General features: G+C 37.4%; 1 protein-coding gene across 7 annotated transcripts in view; it reads right to left on the bottom strand.

The window, feature by feature from the left end:
* Window positions 1-703: 703 nt before the first annotated feature.
* The window catches only part of RBMS1 (RNA binding motif single stranded interacting protein 1), a 144,998-nt gene continuing 127,413 nt past the window's right edge, over window positions 704-18,288 (bottom strand). For 4 of the 7 annotated variants that reach the window (XM_054175173.1, XM_054175189.1, XM_054175209.1 and 1 more), the window contains exons 7-14: window positions 11,713-11,828; window positions 10,846-10,895; window positions 10,660-10,753; window positions 7,389-7,439; window positions 5,166-5,276; window positions 4,375-4,455; window positions 3,682-3,766; window positions 704-889 (exon numbers count right to left, since the gene is read on the bottom strand). In XM_054175173.1, coding sequence (XP_054031148.1) covers window positions 3,689-3,766; window positions 4,375-4,455; window positions 5,166-5,276; window positions 7,389-7,439; window positions 10,660-10,753; window positions 10,846-10,895; window positions 11,713-11,828 — 581 coding nt within the window. In that variant the 3' untranslated portion in view covers window positions 704-889; window positions 3,682-3,688. The remainder of the gene's footprint in view (window positions 890-3,681; window positions 3,767-4,374; window positions 4,456-5,165; window positions 5,277-7,388; window positions 7,440-10,659; window positions 10,754-10,845; window positions 10,896-11,712; window positions 11,829-18,288) is intronic. The other 3 variants (XM_054175181.1, XM_054175196.1, XM_054175203.1) reach the window with 3 other exon arrangements.

Genomic DNA, 18,288 nt, shown 5'->3' with positions numbered 1-18,288 from the left:
AACATTTTTTCCCCCTCTTGCATTTCACTACCTTACATATTATGTGAAAAAATCATTAAAAACACTTACTACACATTAAAAAAGCCAAATTTTCAGCAATTTTTATTGACTACCTTTAAAAGCCCTATGCTGCTGTTTTACAAGGCATAATAGACCAGCTCATTTGGTCAAAGCATTCTACACCATTAGTATGGACTACTTACTGAAACAGCTACAGCATTGAAAGATTTAAGGCAAATTGGAATTCATAGAAAAGGATAAGACACTTCACACTACATCAAAAGAAAAACAGAAAGCTAAAAGACCAGACACTATAACTGCAACACTGCACTAAAGCAACACTCACACACTGCAAGCACAGAACATCGTCTTAGATGTTTTACTATTTTAAACTTCAGAAAACCCATTTCATACAATTAAAAAACAAAAAAAGAAAAAGGAAGAAAAGAAAAGAAAAAGGAAAAAAAAAAAAAAAAGGAGAAGAAACAAACAAAAGAAAAAAGAAACCAAAACACAAATTCTGTCATGCACATGAATAAGTCTTCGTGGTCATCTGTGCATACCCAGAAATGTGAATATTTTTTTGTGTGGTTTTTTTTTTTTTGCGTCGTAACACTTGATAAAAATTCTTTTTTTTTGTTTTTTTTTTTACTAAAATAAACCTGTTCATGGGAACAGCTACTAGATGAATTTAAGGTTTGTTTTTTTTTTTTTTCTTATGCACCTTATAGAACTTATAGCAAAAATAGTTTTAGTTGATTTCATTATAAATAACATTTTCAAGAACCTGTGCAAAACTGTCAATAATTCCTAAAGCACAATTGATCAGTGAAATCCGTGATTGTTTCAGCCTTTGCACCCTTCTCGAGGCCAGGTCAACACTGGACATCTGTAACAGAGAAACATCAGAGCTAGAACAGGGTTACAATTGCATGCTTCTTCCCTAAGGTAGCTGTCTGTAGAACTAAATAATTTCCTAGTTTAGACAGCTGTGAGAAAACTAAGTGAATCAGAGTACAGATTGGAGAAGTAATGTAGGTGGGCACTGCAAGTTCTTGGCCCTTTCCAGGACAAGGCTCTCCTCCAGGAAACCTTCTATATCGCGTTTTCCCCTCTGTCCTGTTTGGCATGGAGAGCTCCCACTGGGGAACCCTGCGACTGCATTCAGAGTTACTCCCTTCTTTCTTGCTTTGTTATTGTCCTTTACTTTTAATTGACCAAAAGTGGTTGAGTGTGTCATCTTTACTCCTGTGGTATCTCCAAGGCTTTTGATCTCTGGAAAAGGAACACAACTTTCTTTTGGTGCAGCCTCAGGGAGGCTATATGCAACAGCTAAAGCAAGAGACAGCTACTGTGCTTCCATGATGGCTAATACTTAACAGCAATTCAGGGCTAATTATATTTGAAGGAAGGTTTCTCAACTTGCTGTTCTATTGGCTTATATTGCTGTCTGAGTTTTTAAACCTACCTAGTTAATGAAAAACATTTAGACAATTCCTTAATTTCTCAAGGCAAGACAAAGTCTGGTATTTTAAGGCTCATATATTTATAGGTGCATGTATAATTACAACATGGAGTGTGGTTTTTTTCAAGTCCCTTTGACTGTTTTCACATAGTAGCAACTTTTTGAAAAGAAGCTATAAAGTTATGAAATGTAGCCAGGAAAGCAAAGATGCTGGTTCTGACTTACTGCATCCACTTGTGCAAAACTGCCGGTTGTCATTTACCCCTTATTTATGGCAACGTGCATATTGACTTTTAATAGGACATTCCCCAAAGTGCTGCACATGCATTTGGAAAGAAGTTTCAGTCTGGCCACAGTAATGAAGGCACAGCAATTAAGAGAGTGCAGTGGTCCATGTATTTAGGGCAAGAAATAACTGTCAGTTGCCTCCCCTTCACCTGTCCGAAAAACGACAAGTACCAACATGTTCCAGGGACAGAAATACCAAATGCCATACTCTGAGGCTGAAATCAGTTCAGTAATATTAACCTTCCCCACGTGCCCTCTGCCATAGTGCTGCTGACAGATAATTCACTGGTTCCTACCGCATATAAATATAGGTAACGCTACCTCCCTGAAGAATAAAATACGTGGAAGATTGGTTTACAGCAAACACACAGAGAGCCTGGTATTTGACAGAGTTTTCTTTACAAAATGTGTCTCAGATGGCAACATATCTCATCCTTTCAGGAGACTAAACACTGCTCCTCCTGCCCTGCCGCAGTCTCTGGGAAAGATAGGGGCAGGATGGGGGAGACAGGTAGGACAGGGAGATGACATACAGGATTATGCTTTGCCATCTACCACAAATCTTTACTGATAAGGAAGTTTTACAGACCCACGGGGAAGACTTAAGGCAAAGAAATAATTCCTTGAAAAGTGGTTAACACCAGCCAACAGCCTTGGCATGGGAAATGTGCAGGAGCCATGATTTCAACAGCAGGAGCTGGATAACGAGGAGACTCTGGCTTTGCTTTCTCCCTGCCCTGGAAGCAAATCAAGGATGTGGGTTTTCTCTGAATGCCAGCATTTGGTCAGACTGCAATAATAAACACAGGTCAGATGCTGCATTATGCAGACTGTGCCATCTGTTGAATGTGTGAAGTTTCCCCACTAGTTTGTTTCTATCTTTACATTCTTGAACATATAAGCAGCTGTTATGCCAATAGTGGAGAGGAGAGTCGTGCTGTCAAACAGTGCAGCTAACCTGCAAAATCAAAGGTAACACCAAAATGTGCATACTGTTACATCTATACATTTTAGGGAGAATATCACACAACTAGAAATTCATTACTGATGATGATTTTTGAGTATCTAATAAATGCTATGAGGGCTGTAAAAAACCTAAGATGGTCTTCAGCACATTATTGGAGCTGAATGGAATGTTTCAGTAGAAGTCTAAAAAAAAAGTTGCCTGGCTTACAAAGCCAGAAAAACTCAAGTTAAGGAAGAATTTAATTCCAGAATTTTAGGCCATGGAGGATGGAGAAAGGAATGGCTAATGCAAACAGTATTTTCAGGATGACAATCTACAAACAATAAAATTTTGCGCAGAAGGAGTTCAAGTAAAGCGAATGATGGGTCATGAATGAAAGGCCATGCAAGCACAATCAGAGAAATTTGGAGTAGGAAAGTAAAACTCTGGAATTAGAGCCAAACAAGGATGTGAATTTAAAGAAGTAATTGACAAAATTCTGAAGTGATGAACAGGGAAATCTTCAAGACAAATGTCAGCAGGAACTTCTACCAGACTACCTCTCTGACTGTGGTCTGTTAATCAGTTGCAAAGCTGCAACATGTATCACAGAACTAGAGGATGTTATACGTAAGTCTGTATCTCCCTTTGGCATTGTGATTCTCTTATTTTAGCACTAATTCACTGTTATTCTTGTATACAGCATGGTGCCAAGACGAGCAAATTAAAATCCAACACAATCCAGTTATGTTATAGAAAAATTATGAAAACACTATTACTCATAATTTGTTAACTCAGGGAAGTTGTGCTTCCTTTCCTAGCTTCTAACTCTGGCCAAGTTCAAATTAACATCACTGCCTGTCCCCAGATATTATCAGTGTTATTTAGACGACATTTAAAAAATGTAATTTCAATACAGAGTACTGTAAGTTATGAAGTATCTTCAAATCCACATCTTTCACGTGACAGGTCAAGCCCCTACCTCACAGTTACTTATTTTGCTGATATGTATATGGAGAATGGTCACTGGATGTCTCTACTGTAACTTGTTGCTGACCACTGGCTTCCTGCAAATAAAAGGAAGACAAGGCATTGAGACAAAAATCAGGCAGCACTATCTACAATCAGTATTTCCATGTCACTCAGGCAATTAACAGTCTTCAAATCTAAGGCCTAATGTTTCTCAAGTGGAGTGTTCCAAACTTGAAGAGTGAACTTTGCATTAATTTACATTTCTGCTAGCAGAGAAATAAAATGCAGACCTTGTATTTCCTCAGCTGCTTTGATGATAATCTAAGAAAACCACAAACCTTTGACATTACAGAAATAAATACACGGAGGGATCGAGTAACTGCTAGTACATTTTTTATCTGCAAATGCAAAGGAGCATTCTGCCCCTCTCCCTCTGAGGCGCAGTGAGAAGAATGAGATTTACTTACCACATGTACAAACACTCGCTTTGAGTACCGTGGTGTGACTGGCACTCAGCAACACAAAGAATTGCAGTTGGGACTTCACACAGACCTCCCAGAAACCTCGGAATTAATACAGCTGATAGTGCTCTGGCAAACAGTGCAATACCAAAAGTCTTTCTCCAACTTGCATGTTAAGCTTTGAACAGTAATTTTCCTGGCCAAAAAAGACATCTAATATAATACTCATGTCTCTTACTAACCTCAACTGGAACCGCTGCTGTCTGGACGTGAGTGTATTGGGGTATGTAGGCTCCTTGCATAGCTGTTGTGGCTGGCATGTACTAGAAAGACAGAAAGTCAGTTGAGTTGAAGCCAAGTGTAAATTTAAGAGTATTCAAACACCTATCAAGATATTGCTTATGTTTTCCCAATGCAATATACATGAGAGGAAGACTTTTGTGTCAGAAATCAATAGGCTTTTCAGAAAAGTGAGGTAGCTGTTTCGAGAAAACTCAAATTTAGATTTCAAAGGCTAGGGAAAAGACTTTTCCTTCTCTGTTAATCCCATTCATCACAGTTAGGTTTGTTTGGGTATTTTTAAAATTCTATTTGCTCAGGAAAGAAGTCTTTCAGTTTAAAAGGTACCCAGCACCTCTTTCAGTTTTGTTTCTGTTCCACACTTTGTTTTGCTTTCTACAACTACGATCTTCTGAAGAGTAAACACAACTATTCTTTCCTTTGCAGTACAGCTCTGGAGTTACCTTCTGGGTTCCTTCCATTTTCTTTGATTTATTTTAATTTACTCATTTCCCATTTCTGATCAGCTGAATAACATAAAATAGAAATAAACAAAATAAATAAAAAAACTTAAAGAAATAAAATGGTATAAAAACTATTAAAAATTGAAGACAGTTTTTAATAATTTATTGGATGAAAGACTACTTAAAGGATTACTTTTTTTTCACATGTGCGAGCTGCACAAACATACTGTGATCTACATGCAGCATTTTCCACTTGTGGAAGTTTTGTTTTGTATTAAATTGCTACATACTGTTCCAGTACTGCCTAACGAAAGATGACTCATCTGCTGTGTCAGAGGGCTTATCATCGATGCAGGCTGTAGTGACATGGTGTGGTCCATGGAGGGAGTCAGTACAGCACCCTATTAAAACAAAGAAAGAAAGAAATGGTTGTGGCAACACTCAGATTTTCATTACATTTTTGAGAGTCTAAGTATGGGCTGTTCTTCCAAGGAGATGTACCACAACAACTCTCTTTAATCCCAGGCACTGATTCAGGATGCAGGTCTGAGGTATTCTGAATGTTCCTCTCAAGCAGATGCAGTTTGCCTTTTGCTAATGGGGTAAGAACTGCATTAACTTCCTTTTGAACACAAAACTGATGTGCAATGCACTTGAGACACCTGCTGAAAACACTTTGTAACATATCAGTTTAACCAGGTGCTAGTTTTAAAGCAAAATCTACAAACATTACCAGATTATAGATTCACTTAACTGAAGCTTTGGAAATTTGGGATTTAGGAGGAAATTTTTATCTCATCCTTAGGAATGGAGGCTTTGGAGGAACATTTTTGTTAAGAGAATTTTAGCTGTCACATGTGATGTTCACACAGAAGACAGCTGCCCTACTTAATGGCTGGTCTCATCTGCACACATTTTAGAAGTGTGGGTTAGCAATGCTGATTCTTTTTCTAAATACCAGCTACTGTGATGACCCTGATATTATTCTTGTACCATTTCATAAAAGCCACTTCATAAAAACTGTATGTTGAATTTTTAAACATTGGGATTGCTAAATATAGAGAGCCCATTTGTAAGGCTTTCACAATAATGTGAAATGGAGGGTCAACACCAACAAATGTTACCAATTGCACTCTACAAAAATACATTTCCAAATACTTTCTATGACTTGGGCTCGCAGAAGCGTTGATTAAAATTGATGCGAGGCTCAATACCAACAGAAATAATTGCGGCATACTGAAAGGCATTATTTTGAATCAATAACTAATTCTTACAAATGAAAAAAAGAAAAGAAAAGAAAAATCTGTACAGACTGTTGTTGGAAAAAAAGGTCATTTGATCATTGCAGATCAAATGAGTCACAGTCACATCAAATGCTAAAAGAATTTCCTGTCTGTAGACTGCAGGCTTCTCTGCAAAGCAAATGAGTTAGACAGCACCAGCCTTTGCACAGGCCAAAACTGAACTTAAGTCAGGAATCTAGACCTTGTGTTTTCAACTGCAGAATCACATCTTGCCTATCTGTGAAGCTAACACACTTTACAGCATTACAACATACCAGCTTGCACCTTTCACAGCCATGATTTGAGAACTCTTTTTTGTTTTTTTTAAATGAAAATCTGTGTTGCTGGAAAGAAAACTTAAAAAGTTGTGCGCATGTGTGTTTAACATCAAACCCCACAAATACAACAACAGTTAAGTGTCTGAGAGAGTGTTTTGGTTCAGCATCACTTTCTCTGCATGCACAAGAAGAAAATGTTCTGCCAAGAGGATTTACATTCTATAATTTGCTTGAAGAGGTTAAAGTCAAGACCATATCCCTTCTAGATCTGGAGACAGACTTGTTTGTTAACTAGAGCAGTGCATATATTAAAGCACCTATTATGATCTGTAATGTTCATCTCAAGAAACCTAATAAATCTCAGATATAATGGTACTTAATTGGCAAATGACATAGATAAGATGCAAAATATCATGGGAGAGTATAAATCATAATGCCTGACAGTCTGGTACAGATGCCACATCCAAAAGTGTATGGAGACCAGCATTACTCATGAGCAGTGAAGCCAGAACAAGTTATGCAGGATTTCTCAAGTGACTACCCATAATATCATTAGTATCAGTACATCTATCAAGCTTTCACAAATTAGCCATTCTAAAACACTGACCCTTCAATTCCAGCTCCTGATAGGTAAACAGTATGTAAAATACTGGTATTTACAAAGTGTTTCTCATTTCAATTTAAAAAAAAGAAGTTTCCTCAGGATGCTGACTTGGTAGCTTTAATTGTCCTCATCACCTTGCTACCCTGAAGGCAGCTTTCTTTTTTTTTGCCTAATGAAATGAGGCCCCACTTCAGGTTGTTATCTTCATGACTCTTTTCATATTGAGCCATGATTTAATCGTGATGTAATTGTCAAAACTCTGGAAGTAATTGACCTATTTCCTGCTGTTTAAAGTATGTAAAGTGTTTCTACAACCAGTAACGCAACAACAGAGAAGCATAAACTTACTGGGTGCTGCATTATATACGGTTGAGGCTGCATCCAAGAAGGACTCTGAACCTAGAACAGAATCAGTATTTTATTTTTTGTTTCAGCCTTTCTTTTCCTGAATATTCAAACTGAAATATAGCAATGATGTAATTAATTATTTAACAAGCCCCCTCCCTTATTTCTTCACTTTTTAAAGCAAACCGTCACTCTGTGGACCAACGCTGATTTCTCTGTATTTATTTTATCTGTAAATCAGAAACAAAATTTGGAGACAATACACCACATACACCTTTCAGAACAGTATACTATGTTCCTAGTGCAGGTCTAAGAAACTTTATCAAGTACTGCTCAAAACAGGGTTCAAACGGATGCATGAGAGGTTTCTGCTGTGTTGAAAAGGAGACACCTTCCATCTTTGAAATTCCTTTGGGGAAAAGAAATTGTGATCTCAGAAGACTTCTACTGTCTTCTACTCCAATTGGAATGAAAAAAAAAAATCATGGTATTTCCACATGGGAAAAAGAAACAAGGAATTTGGCTATAATCTTCTTGCAGGAATAAGGAGAAGATTTAGTAAAACTGTTGTTCTCCCAGATATTGCAGTATGTTATTCCCAAAACACCAGAAAAAGAGAAGGTTCTGGTAAGCATTCTTGCTCTTGCCACAAGCATGTTTTCTCTCCATGCACACTGACTAACAAATACCTCAGTTGAAGTAGGATGCCTCACTTCCCAACAAGGTAAATGAAAAAGATTGAGAGTAATCAGTTGTATGTTTTTCTTAGACAAAAAGATCTGGTTGCAACAGCTCTTTGAAAATCTGCTGCAAGAAATATTAAAAGAATGAAAATGTTTCCTCCATACCTCCTGGAGTGTAGGATAAGGCAAGATTCTGACCCACACCACACATGCAAAACTGACTCACTACTTCTACAAGACATTTAAAGCCCCTTAGAAGCCTCTACCATTATTCTCAGAGGCCCGGAACAGGGTAGGTACACAGATGGTCTTGAAAAAAAACATCCAAGTGAGACATTTTCTGCGAGATGGAAGTACTTCTTCTCTCTTGGTACTTCCTCTCAAATTGAAGTAGTTTTATTTTGTTTTCCTTTTTCAATCAGAAAAAGAGCAAGCAGAAGCTCAAAAATGGAAACCAGTTGAACCCTCCCTTCCCTCAGGCAAAAGCTTAATGGCAAAAATACTGGTACAGCCTGGTTTGGCTGATCTACTCATACTATGACAGCAACTGGCTTAATACTATCATTTAGGCATACAGGAGTTGCAGAAGCAAATGCAAGTCAAAACTTTATTAAATTTGTTTACCTGTAATAAGAATAAATCTAGAAACAGGTTATACCACACCTCAAAGAAAAAAAAAATCATGCTGCTGTGATACGTCCTGTTCTGTAGACGACAAAATGCTGCAGGTTTCAGTGACTAATACTCGAATTGTGAAACTTTTCTGGCCAAGAGCCTCCTTCCTCCTCAATACAGAATACCTCAATTTAATTTTCAATTCCTATTACAGGGGCATTTTAAGCATAATGATGTTAATAACTCCATCCACAATAACTGAAGCTCCATGCCATGTATATTGAAATCCTGGTAACAACATTTCTGGAAGCATGAAGTCTGCCTGTCTTGATAAGCCCGGAAGTGTGATACTATATTACTAGGGAGTACATTTCCATGCCAACTTGCAACTTTTACTTGGATTCTGAGTATCTGAGATTCTAATATTGATAAATAATTTATATTTTAATAAAGAATACCAGCTAATTCTACTGGAATATTTTTCTGGGCAAGGACTTGCTGTAATTTTTGAGGTATTGCTGTACAAACCAGAATGATTCAATATACTGAAAAATACAGCACTAATACTGTCTGCCAAATGCAAACACTGTGTTGCGTAAGTCACTTCAGAAATTAATATAAAATGAGTCCATCTGCCCTTTACCCCAGAGTACACTGCTTTAACTCCTACATGACGCTTTCCTCGCACAAGAAGCCATTAGACCTCCAAAGTATTATTAGACAATTCATCATCACTCTTCTCACCTTGGAAATTTCTGCAAGGGAATACTGACCCAATGTCACTGACCACAGTACTACTGTTAGGCTTCCATATGCCTTCTGCATAGCCTTCTACCTTCCTTTTCACCCAGAGTAAACGAAAAAACTCCGCTTGTCTCTTTTGCTAAAAACTAAACAGCTTCATCTCCTCCTCCCCTGACACAGAGAAGTAAGAATTGTCCAAATTTCATTAGCTTTGGTTATTTATGACCTGAATCACTGACGCTTATGTCTTCTATATGTTAAACTGTAAAATGATAAAGTAGCCGATCATTTAGCTTACGCTGCAGTAAGCGGCATATCTCAAACAGAATTTACAGAGCATGCATACTGAGGATTTACAGAGACTGCCATACTGGTTGCATTAAATGCAAGCTGCTTATAAACTGAAATGTACAATGCCCAAATATTAAGCATCCCTAAGATATTTACATCAAAGTGGAAAAAATTCCTTATCTTTCACAGCATACTGGGTTATTTATCCACATCCCCCAGTGGAGACTCAAGATGATGCCTATCAAAACTCCCTTTCAGGTATAAAAAAAAAAGAGTGTATGATTCATGTTTTAAATTATTGTTCAAAATAAAGTAGCTTCTGATTTAGAAACATAGTTCCAGACTACTGAATGCTTTATTCCTAACATAAAACTACTGAATTTGAATACCAGTGTCATTTGAATTTTGACCTCTTTTTCAAAATTATTCCTCTAATGTCACTCAAGTTTCTGCACCCTTCTTAGTACAACTATGTGTTACATAGTTACATTACTGCTGGGCTTTTTAAATTTTGCACTGAAACAACCTGGAGAATACTTGAAAAAGCACGGAGAAATATCTTTGAAATAGAATTTAACTCAATCAAGAAGTTTTTTGATGAATGGTTATTTTAAAGATAAATTCTTGACATTAAAAGAACCTGAGCATTAGAAAATGAAAAATCATGTGTGTAATGCAGAAGTGACTATAAATACCTCAGCCATCAGCACAAGTCGAGAGACTTTGTTTTGCAATACACCACGTATCTCATTAAATATCTCTGCTTCCTGAAGCAAACAGTCTCAGTTTTTAAGGCCATCATTTTCATAGTGTACAGCATGAAGAGGCCACTTCATTAAAATGAAGTGCTACTGGAAAACTCAAAAGAATCAGATGTAGAAATTGGTAAACAAATATAAGCTCCAATAAGCCATTTCAGCTACTGAGTTCTAAATACAAACCTGGTATGTGGAAACCGGAGAAGCAATATATGGCGTAATGGATGTCTGAGTAATCATTCTGTTTGCTGTAATACTGTAGGGTGATGGATAAAATCTAGAAAATGCAGAAATATTTATTAAATGCTGGTTTTGTTCATCTTTCATAATGAAAAGTTTCTTTTCTTAGTGTGCCATTATTTAACATACCCATTTTGTAAAGCAGCTGTGGTTGGATCATACGTGAGTGTCATTCCAGCCTTTAACAAATACAAGTGGAAAGAGAGAGTTGACAAAATTTGTTTGGACCATAAATTATTTTACTTTCTTCAGTTGAAATAGTATATTACTATAAATCAGGGAAATGCTAACTGAAAGAAGCAATTATATAATAAAGAGCGCTAGTGATACTAGCTGTGAATACAAGATTCCAAGTTCCCAGCATGACGAACAAAATGCAATCTATGAAACACCTGGCTAAGGGAACATATCTGTGTTAGAGAGGCAGGGCATGAAGATGATTACGTTAGGGTGATGCCTACAACACATTAACTATAAGAATGAATGGGGAGCGCTGTTTTTCAGGACACATTTGAATTTTCTTGTCTCATATGAGATGTCTAAGCTTGCTAACCACAATAAGCCTATGAAACTATTACCTTGAGCATTAAAGATCTAGAAATCTGTGAATTATAAAAAAAAAATCAATACTGCATTTCATTGGCATATTATTTTAATCTCATGAAAGCAATGTGCATGTAAGTTCTGCATAAATCAAAGGATTATTTAATTGATGTGAATAAAGTTATGTTTCAGGTAGTTTTATAATCTCAGTCATATTCCTGACCAGGTGGAAGGAGATTTTATTGTTCATGTTAATGAGGCAGAATTTAGTGTTCTTTTTTCCTTTGTAAGAAAGATACAGTTAAGTGTTTTATAGAGTTGAAGACTGTCAAGTAAGAGTTGCCTGCACATTTTTAATAAGCCAAAGAGCCAAGCCAGGAAGTCTCAATGCCTATCATTTTCATAAGTATTTGTTATTGCACACCCACACTAAAGCTTGAAGGGAGGACTTACAAGTCTCACCTCGCCTTCTCTGTGCCATGCTCTTCCATTCTGTATATATTTATTCTGATTCTGTCTCTTTTTCTGTCCTCCATCAGCAAACTTGCACAATAAAGGTTCTGCAGGAACTAAGAAGAAAGATGAAATATTAGCTGAGGTAGCATTCATACAGAGGTGTTCAGTGCTCCAAATGAGGTATGTTTTTTAAGTTACATTCCCAATATGACAGTTAAATAGCACAAAGATAGCTGACACACACAGAGCATCTGGAATGCCTTATATCTCTGATTTTAAGCTACTGTTGGAAAGAAACATGGTCTGTATATCCCGAGTATGTGTCTGTTGGATTGGGGATGAATAAGAACTGCCATCTCAATTCTTAGCTTTGCCTCGTAGGAGATATATCTAAGAAGTTGGAGAATAAATCTATCCAAAGGTCCTACCCCTTAGAGGTTCAATAATGTCCCCAAACCTCAAACTCCTCATTCAGAATAGCTAGAAGAGCAGGTACAGTACCTTCACTTACTCCCACCAGCAGGGTGGAGTGGGTTCCTTTATCTCCTACCACCTTGTACTGAAAAAATGCCACAACTTTCCATTCCCTTTTTATCTCTGCTCTAAAAAGAGCACAAAATGCAACTGGAAATTCTTCAAGATTTTTCTTTTACCTTGGTTTGGGGTTTCTTGGTTTATTTGTCAGTGGGTTTATTTTTTTTTATTTTTTTTTTTTGTTTATTTTTTCCCCTTACCATCAGGAAATGGTATTGATACACTTTTTTTCCCCCCCATTCTTCTTTTTTTCCCCACAATATAATCCTGACCATGACTTCAGTTTCTAATGCCAAAACTGAAGCAATGAAGAAGAAATGTTTGCACAGTTCTTTCCCTATTACTAGCTTAAATTTGAATAGCTTCTAAGTACCTATGGCTGAAGCACAGCTCTGCTACACCACACCCTCCTTAATCACAGGGTGGAAGCACTGTTATGATTTTGACGTGAACACTTCTCTGCCAATAATTCCTGACACATGAGCTGTCTAAGCTTTACCATGACACTCCTCCAAGCCATTCTGTTTGGAAACACCTTCATGAGACTCAGCTGGGTCTGAAAACATGCAAGTTTCCAAATGCAGGGTAAACACATGGGGTAGGAGGGCCACCCACAAAAAAACATCACCAAGAAAAATGTTAGCATATCTGTATCATGCATCAAAATCTATCAGTACGACTATGGTCAGTTCTGATGTGCTCTTCACTCTCATTTGCAAAAGACTGGTATTGAAAACTTCAGAGAATTACAGCCTGACCTCCAGAACTTTGCACCAATGGCCATCTCTGGTTTTGAATGGCATACCCATTCAAAATATCCAATTCTCTTGACAGCCTTCTCTATAGAAATGGAAGGAGTAGGAGACAGAACTGGTATGAGACTCCCTGGCTCATCTCCAACATTGACTACACAGCTACTGGAGACCAGTACCTCTACTGTCTGGATGCTGTTATTCAGCATTTGCCTAACTTTAATATCAGAGAGTCAGACTTCAGTACTAAACATGACAACTAAATTAAAATGAAGTGTATTATCTTACAGAGAATGGCAATTAAAATCCTATAATCATAAAGTAAACCAGGGAAAGGTTAGGCTAATCACTCTGGAAAAAGTATTGGAGACCCAGAGTAAATGCAAAAGGAAATAACAGAAACTCCGAAGTAGGGGACAGAAAATTAAGAACATAGGATTCAAAATCTTGCATTTCTGAGGGGATTTTTGGCATCCCCAGGTCTCAGATTTGCTTTGGAGTCTTCTATCATATGAAGCAACTTCTGTCTCAGCATATTTGGGGAAAGAAAGGTAATGTATTAGTACACTGATGGATAATTTGATGTTACACTTATAAAAGCTATATTCCAATAAACTTGGTCATATCACACAGCATCTTAAACCACACACGTTTCTGCTTAAATAAGAGGATGTTAGTCAATTATGGTTAAATTGCCAGGGTCTGATCTGAAATTATTTTGACTCTGGATTACTTTTTTTCCTTACCATGTAAAAAAAGTCAGAAAGGGAGAGCTGAGAGATCCAGATACTGAAGTTAACTGCCTTAAATGAAAAAAAACAAACAACAAAACCCAAACCCAGACCAAACACAAACAACAACAAAACAAAACCAAAACAAATGAAAAGAGAACAAAACAAAACCCCAAACAACAAATACAAACCCTCTTTCCCACACTGCGTATCTTTGGCTATTTACAAATTATTTCAAACCATCTAGTATTGTGGGACTTCCAAAACACACTATACATTTTCAGGTGAAGTCAAAAGAAACTAGCATAAGCATGTCTTATAAAGATATCAGAAAGTAACTAAATGTTTTCTAGTCCTGTGATTATGTATTGCAGGACTCACAGGCAGCAAATACTTCATTTTAAGCTGTAATATAGGCCACCTCTGGAGTACCGGGTCCAGTTCTGGGCTCCCCTGTTCAAGAGAGACAGGGAACTACTGGAGAGAGTCCAGTGGAGAACTACAAAGATGATTAGGAGACTGTGGCATCTCTCTTAACAGGAGAGGCTGAGAGACCTGGGGCTTTATGCTTTGGAGAAGACCGAGAGGGGATCTTATAAATGCATATAAATATCTAAAGGGCAGGGGTCAGGAGGATGAGGCCAAATTGTTTTCAGTGGTGCCCAGTAATAAGAGGCAACAGGCCCAAACTAAAAGGCAGGAAGTTCCACGTGAACAGAAGTAAAAACTACTTTGAGGGTGTCAGAGAGGTTGCCCAGAGAGGTTGTGAAGTCTCCTTCTCCAGAGACTTTCAAAACCCGCCTGGACGCGTTCCTGTGCAACCTTATCTGGGCAAACCTGCTTTACCAGGGAGGCTGGACTTGAGGATCCAATCCTGACTACTCTCTGATCATGCTTTCAATTAAAATTCCCATTGTCAATTGTAAAAAACTTTTCTGAAAGCATTATTTGTGCTTACATTTCCCATCATTCTCAAGATACTTGGGGGGAAAAAAAGGTAAACCTGTCCAACTGTTGGAATAAAATGTCCACAGTTCAAGAATAGATACGATTATTTTTTTTTTGTCAGTAGACAACTGAAACCAGCTACATTTTAAATGATGTAACATCTTCTAGAAATCCTCCTGACAAGTTTAAAGAGGAAGGTAAAATGGAAAAATAACTATGGATTTTGCATATGTAATATCCAAAACCTGCAGCAATGGGAAAAAACATAATTTGCCTGAAATTGATACTCCATCTCACTGAACACAGATCCGGTCATGGGAACCCTTGTTTTCCTGACCTTCCAGCTTCTCCTGCTCCTCACTGTGCCATAAATAAAGCCAAATGCTGTGAAACCTCCAACTACATTAAAAAAAATAATGAGGCAGACCATCTATTTAATAGTCAACTGCTGTGAGAAGGCTCTATAGCATTTGTCTTCCCTGATTCCAGTTCAAGATCTGAATGCTGACAGTGGGAAATGCTGCAATTGAAGGCCTAATGGTAATTTTTGGCTGCTTTTCCATACTCCTGACCTGAGTTCTGTGTATTGAATGCTTCAAGGATATGATGACTGACGGTCATCAGAGGGAAGGTCATAAGAAGGAGATAAACCTTCATGGGAGCCAAGTACGATCTACTGATTTCTCGCTCACCAAGGACTGAAGACAGCCTTTACTCTCTTAAAAATTAAATCTGAAATTTATTTCTTCAGCTTACCTTTCCTCATATTATTCACAAATACATAAATAGTCTCTCTCTTGCACAAATAAACTTTTATACACACATATATACACATACATATACACACACATATATAAAAAACAAACAAACAAAAAAAAACCAAACCAAACCAAAAATCTCTAATAAGCCCTACAGTAATCTTTTTTTTGTGGTCCAGGAAGGAAGGGAGAGTCATTTTTATTGTTTAACTGCTGGGAATTGTGCAGGCCCAGTGATGAAGGGGATCATTAATCATTCAGGGACTTGTCTGTATGTGCAAAACAGAGAGCCATAGTAAATATTCAGAACTACATCAGCTAATAGCTGATGTAAAAGGCTCTGATTTGGAGTGGACTTATGCCTCTGCAGCTAAGACACAATGTTTAAAATTGCCACTCTGATGACACTTAATGAAAACCAAGGGACACTTTCAATGGTTTGTAGATGTCTGTTGAGATGCTGCTACTGAGATATTCTGTAATCATAAGCTTTCACACGTTTTTACGGCAGGTCAGTGCTTTAAAACCTGGCTGTGCAAAATGCTGACCACCTCCTCCTGCCCTGAAACCCCAACCTCTAGGACTAATGTTTTTACTGTAGAAAGATGTGAATTCAGTATTAGTCCAGCAAGTAAATACTTGTGGTACACACATTGTGCACACATGTATATTAGAATTCAGTCTTTGTTTGTTCAGTGTCTACTCAAATACATACCAGGTGCTGTTATAAACACAAGAATAAAAATTATGTTCTTACACAGGACTTTGGGTTTATACCCCTGTCTTGGATGGCTAATTTTGTCAACTTTTCAATCTGCTTTCAAATATTAAAAAAATACAACAAAATAGCTTTAAAACAGTAGTGGTTTAGTAAGCTTTCAATTAAATGGCATCTTTCTTTTCTTTTTTCTTTCCTAGTGACAAAGCATATGGGACTAATGAATTACGACATTAAAGCATCATTTTAATGACAGGACAAGCCTGTACAGCTAGAAACTTTTGCCAAAAGCTGTGGGAATTAAAAAAAAGAGAACTGTGCATCACAAGATCTCAGTAGCTTTACATGTTTGAAGAGAAACTACATATGTACTCTTCACTATGCTAATCTTCACTTAAATGCAGTGCTCAGAGTTAAATTTCTGCAATAATTTACAAAAGGTTTAATAACAGGAGTATATTTTGAGCAGGTTTAAGTAGTATTTTCTTTTCCATTCCAGTGTTACTTCTTAAAACTAAGCAGCAATTACAAACGGAGAATTAGAGCAGTAAAAGCTTCTAATCATTGATCTAATGCGTGAAGCCTTAGCTCCTCCATCTTCAGTGTGACAATAAGGAATAGCACCAGCACTGTGATCTCCTTAAATACTTTAACAGTAGTTTTCAGACTGTGGTTCATGGATTATTTCTAAAGGATCTATGAGAGATAGCCACAAAATGTGAGTTTATGGCCAAGTGCTGGATACTCTGTAAAGGTAAGCAAATAGGAAAAGCTCAAAAATAAATGCCACAAAGCAACTACTTCAAGGCTCTATTTTCACTCCTTTCTAGTGTCTACAACACCTGGATGACCTCCTCCTAGTCTACCATCAAGAGCACAGGCATGAACAGAGCTCTTAATTTTCTTCCCTAAAACAAGGAATAAATATGCTCAGATTTACATATACCTTACATATTCTACAGCACAACTGCTATTTATATAATTATTCTCAAGTACCATCATGCTGCTACATCCTGCTGTATCAGGGAGGAGATGCCGCTCATGATTTTGCCCAGAAGATAATTTCTACAATGGTTACGTGTCCAACACAAGACAAAAAAGCAGCGAACATTAAGCATCATCTTTAGGAAAGGAAAGCTATGTATGCTGCTCTGAACTCACTACTCATCTTCCGTGTTCTGGCTCATACTACTCTAGCCTCTGTTTCTTCTAGTTCATGTCATGAGGTTCATGTTTCACATGAGAATAGAAAAGCTCTAAATATTGTATTATTCACTGAGAACAGTAACTCTGCAAAGAGAACAGTAGAACTAAATGCAAAAGTTACTTCAAGATTACAGCAATCACATAATAAACTGTGATATAGTTCAGAAGAGAATGAAATACAAAAAAACAGAGGCCCAAGAGAAAAGGACAGAAAGTCATAGCACAGAAAGGGGAACAAATTGCTACAAGAACTTCCTTATATACAAACCCCAGGTAGAAAAAATGGGGAAATTAATACACCACTCCTAGGAGTTTTAGGATTATACCAAATAGCAGTGCATTTCAGATTGCTCTTTTGCTAACCATCCTTCTTCACTGAAGACAAACAAGGACACCCTAAATATTTAATACCTTTCATTAAAGCCAATATGGAGTGAGGAAATAAAGCCTGAATAGCTTGCCACATCTGGCTTCAGCTTGCTTGTTATCATCAATGTCTAGTCACTCAACTCTACAACTGATGCTTTTGCGACTACCCTGTGCTACCCTTGGCACTCTCAGATTCTTAAGATGTTTTTCTGTCCTGTCTTCTCATGCTCCAGAGGAGGTTTCACCTGCCTTCCTATAATTGTGTTTAGCTCTTTCTTCCATTTAAACCCAAACTCAGTTAAAATAACAAAGCTGCACTATGAAAGCATGTTTTTGTTGAACAGATGTTCTTCCTCCCACACCTATTTCATTACAGGCCAGTCTCTCCTACCCTTCTCAACCTGATAACAGTGTTTTTATAGCCAGCTCCCTTTGCTGATTCCAGCCAAGTTTCTAGGACACAACATCTTAATTTAAATATACTTCCAGTTCTACAGTTTTATTTTGCATGTATTTGAACCTGCTCCTCCATAACCCTGAAGCATGCTAACCTATTT

The sequence above is a fragment of the Dryobates pubescens genome, chromosome 2 (assembly GCF_014839835.1).
Source record: "Dryobates pubescens isolate bDryPub1 chromosome 2, bDryPub1.pri, whole genome shotgun sequence".
Taxonomy (NCBI): Eukaryota; Metazoa; Chordata; class Aves; order Piciformes; family Picidae; genus Dryobates; species Dryobates pubescens.
Note: the sequence above shows the minus strand (reverse complement) of the source record. Positions and strands in the feature narration are given on the sequence as shown.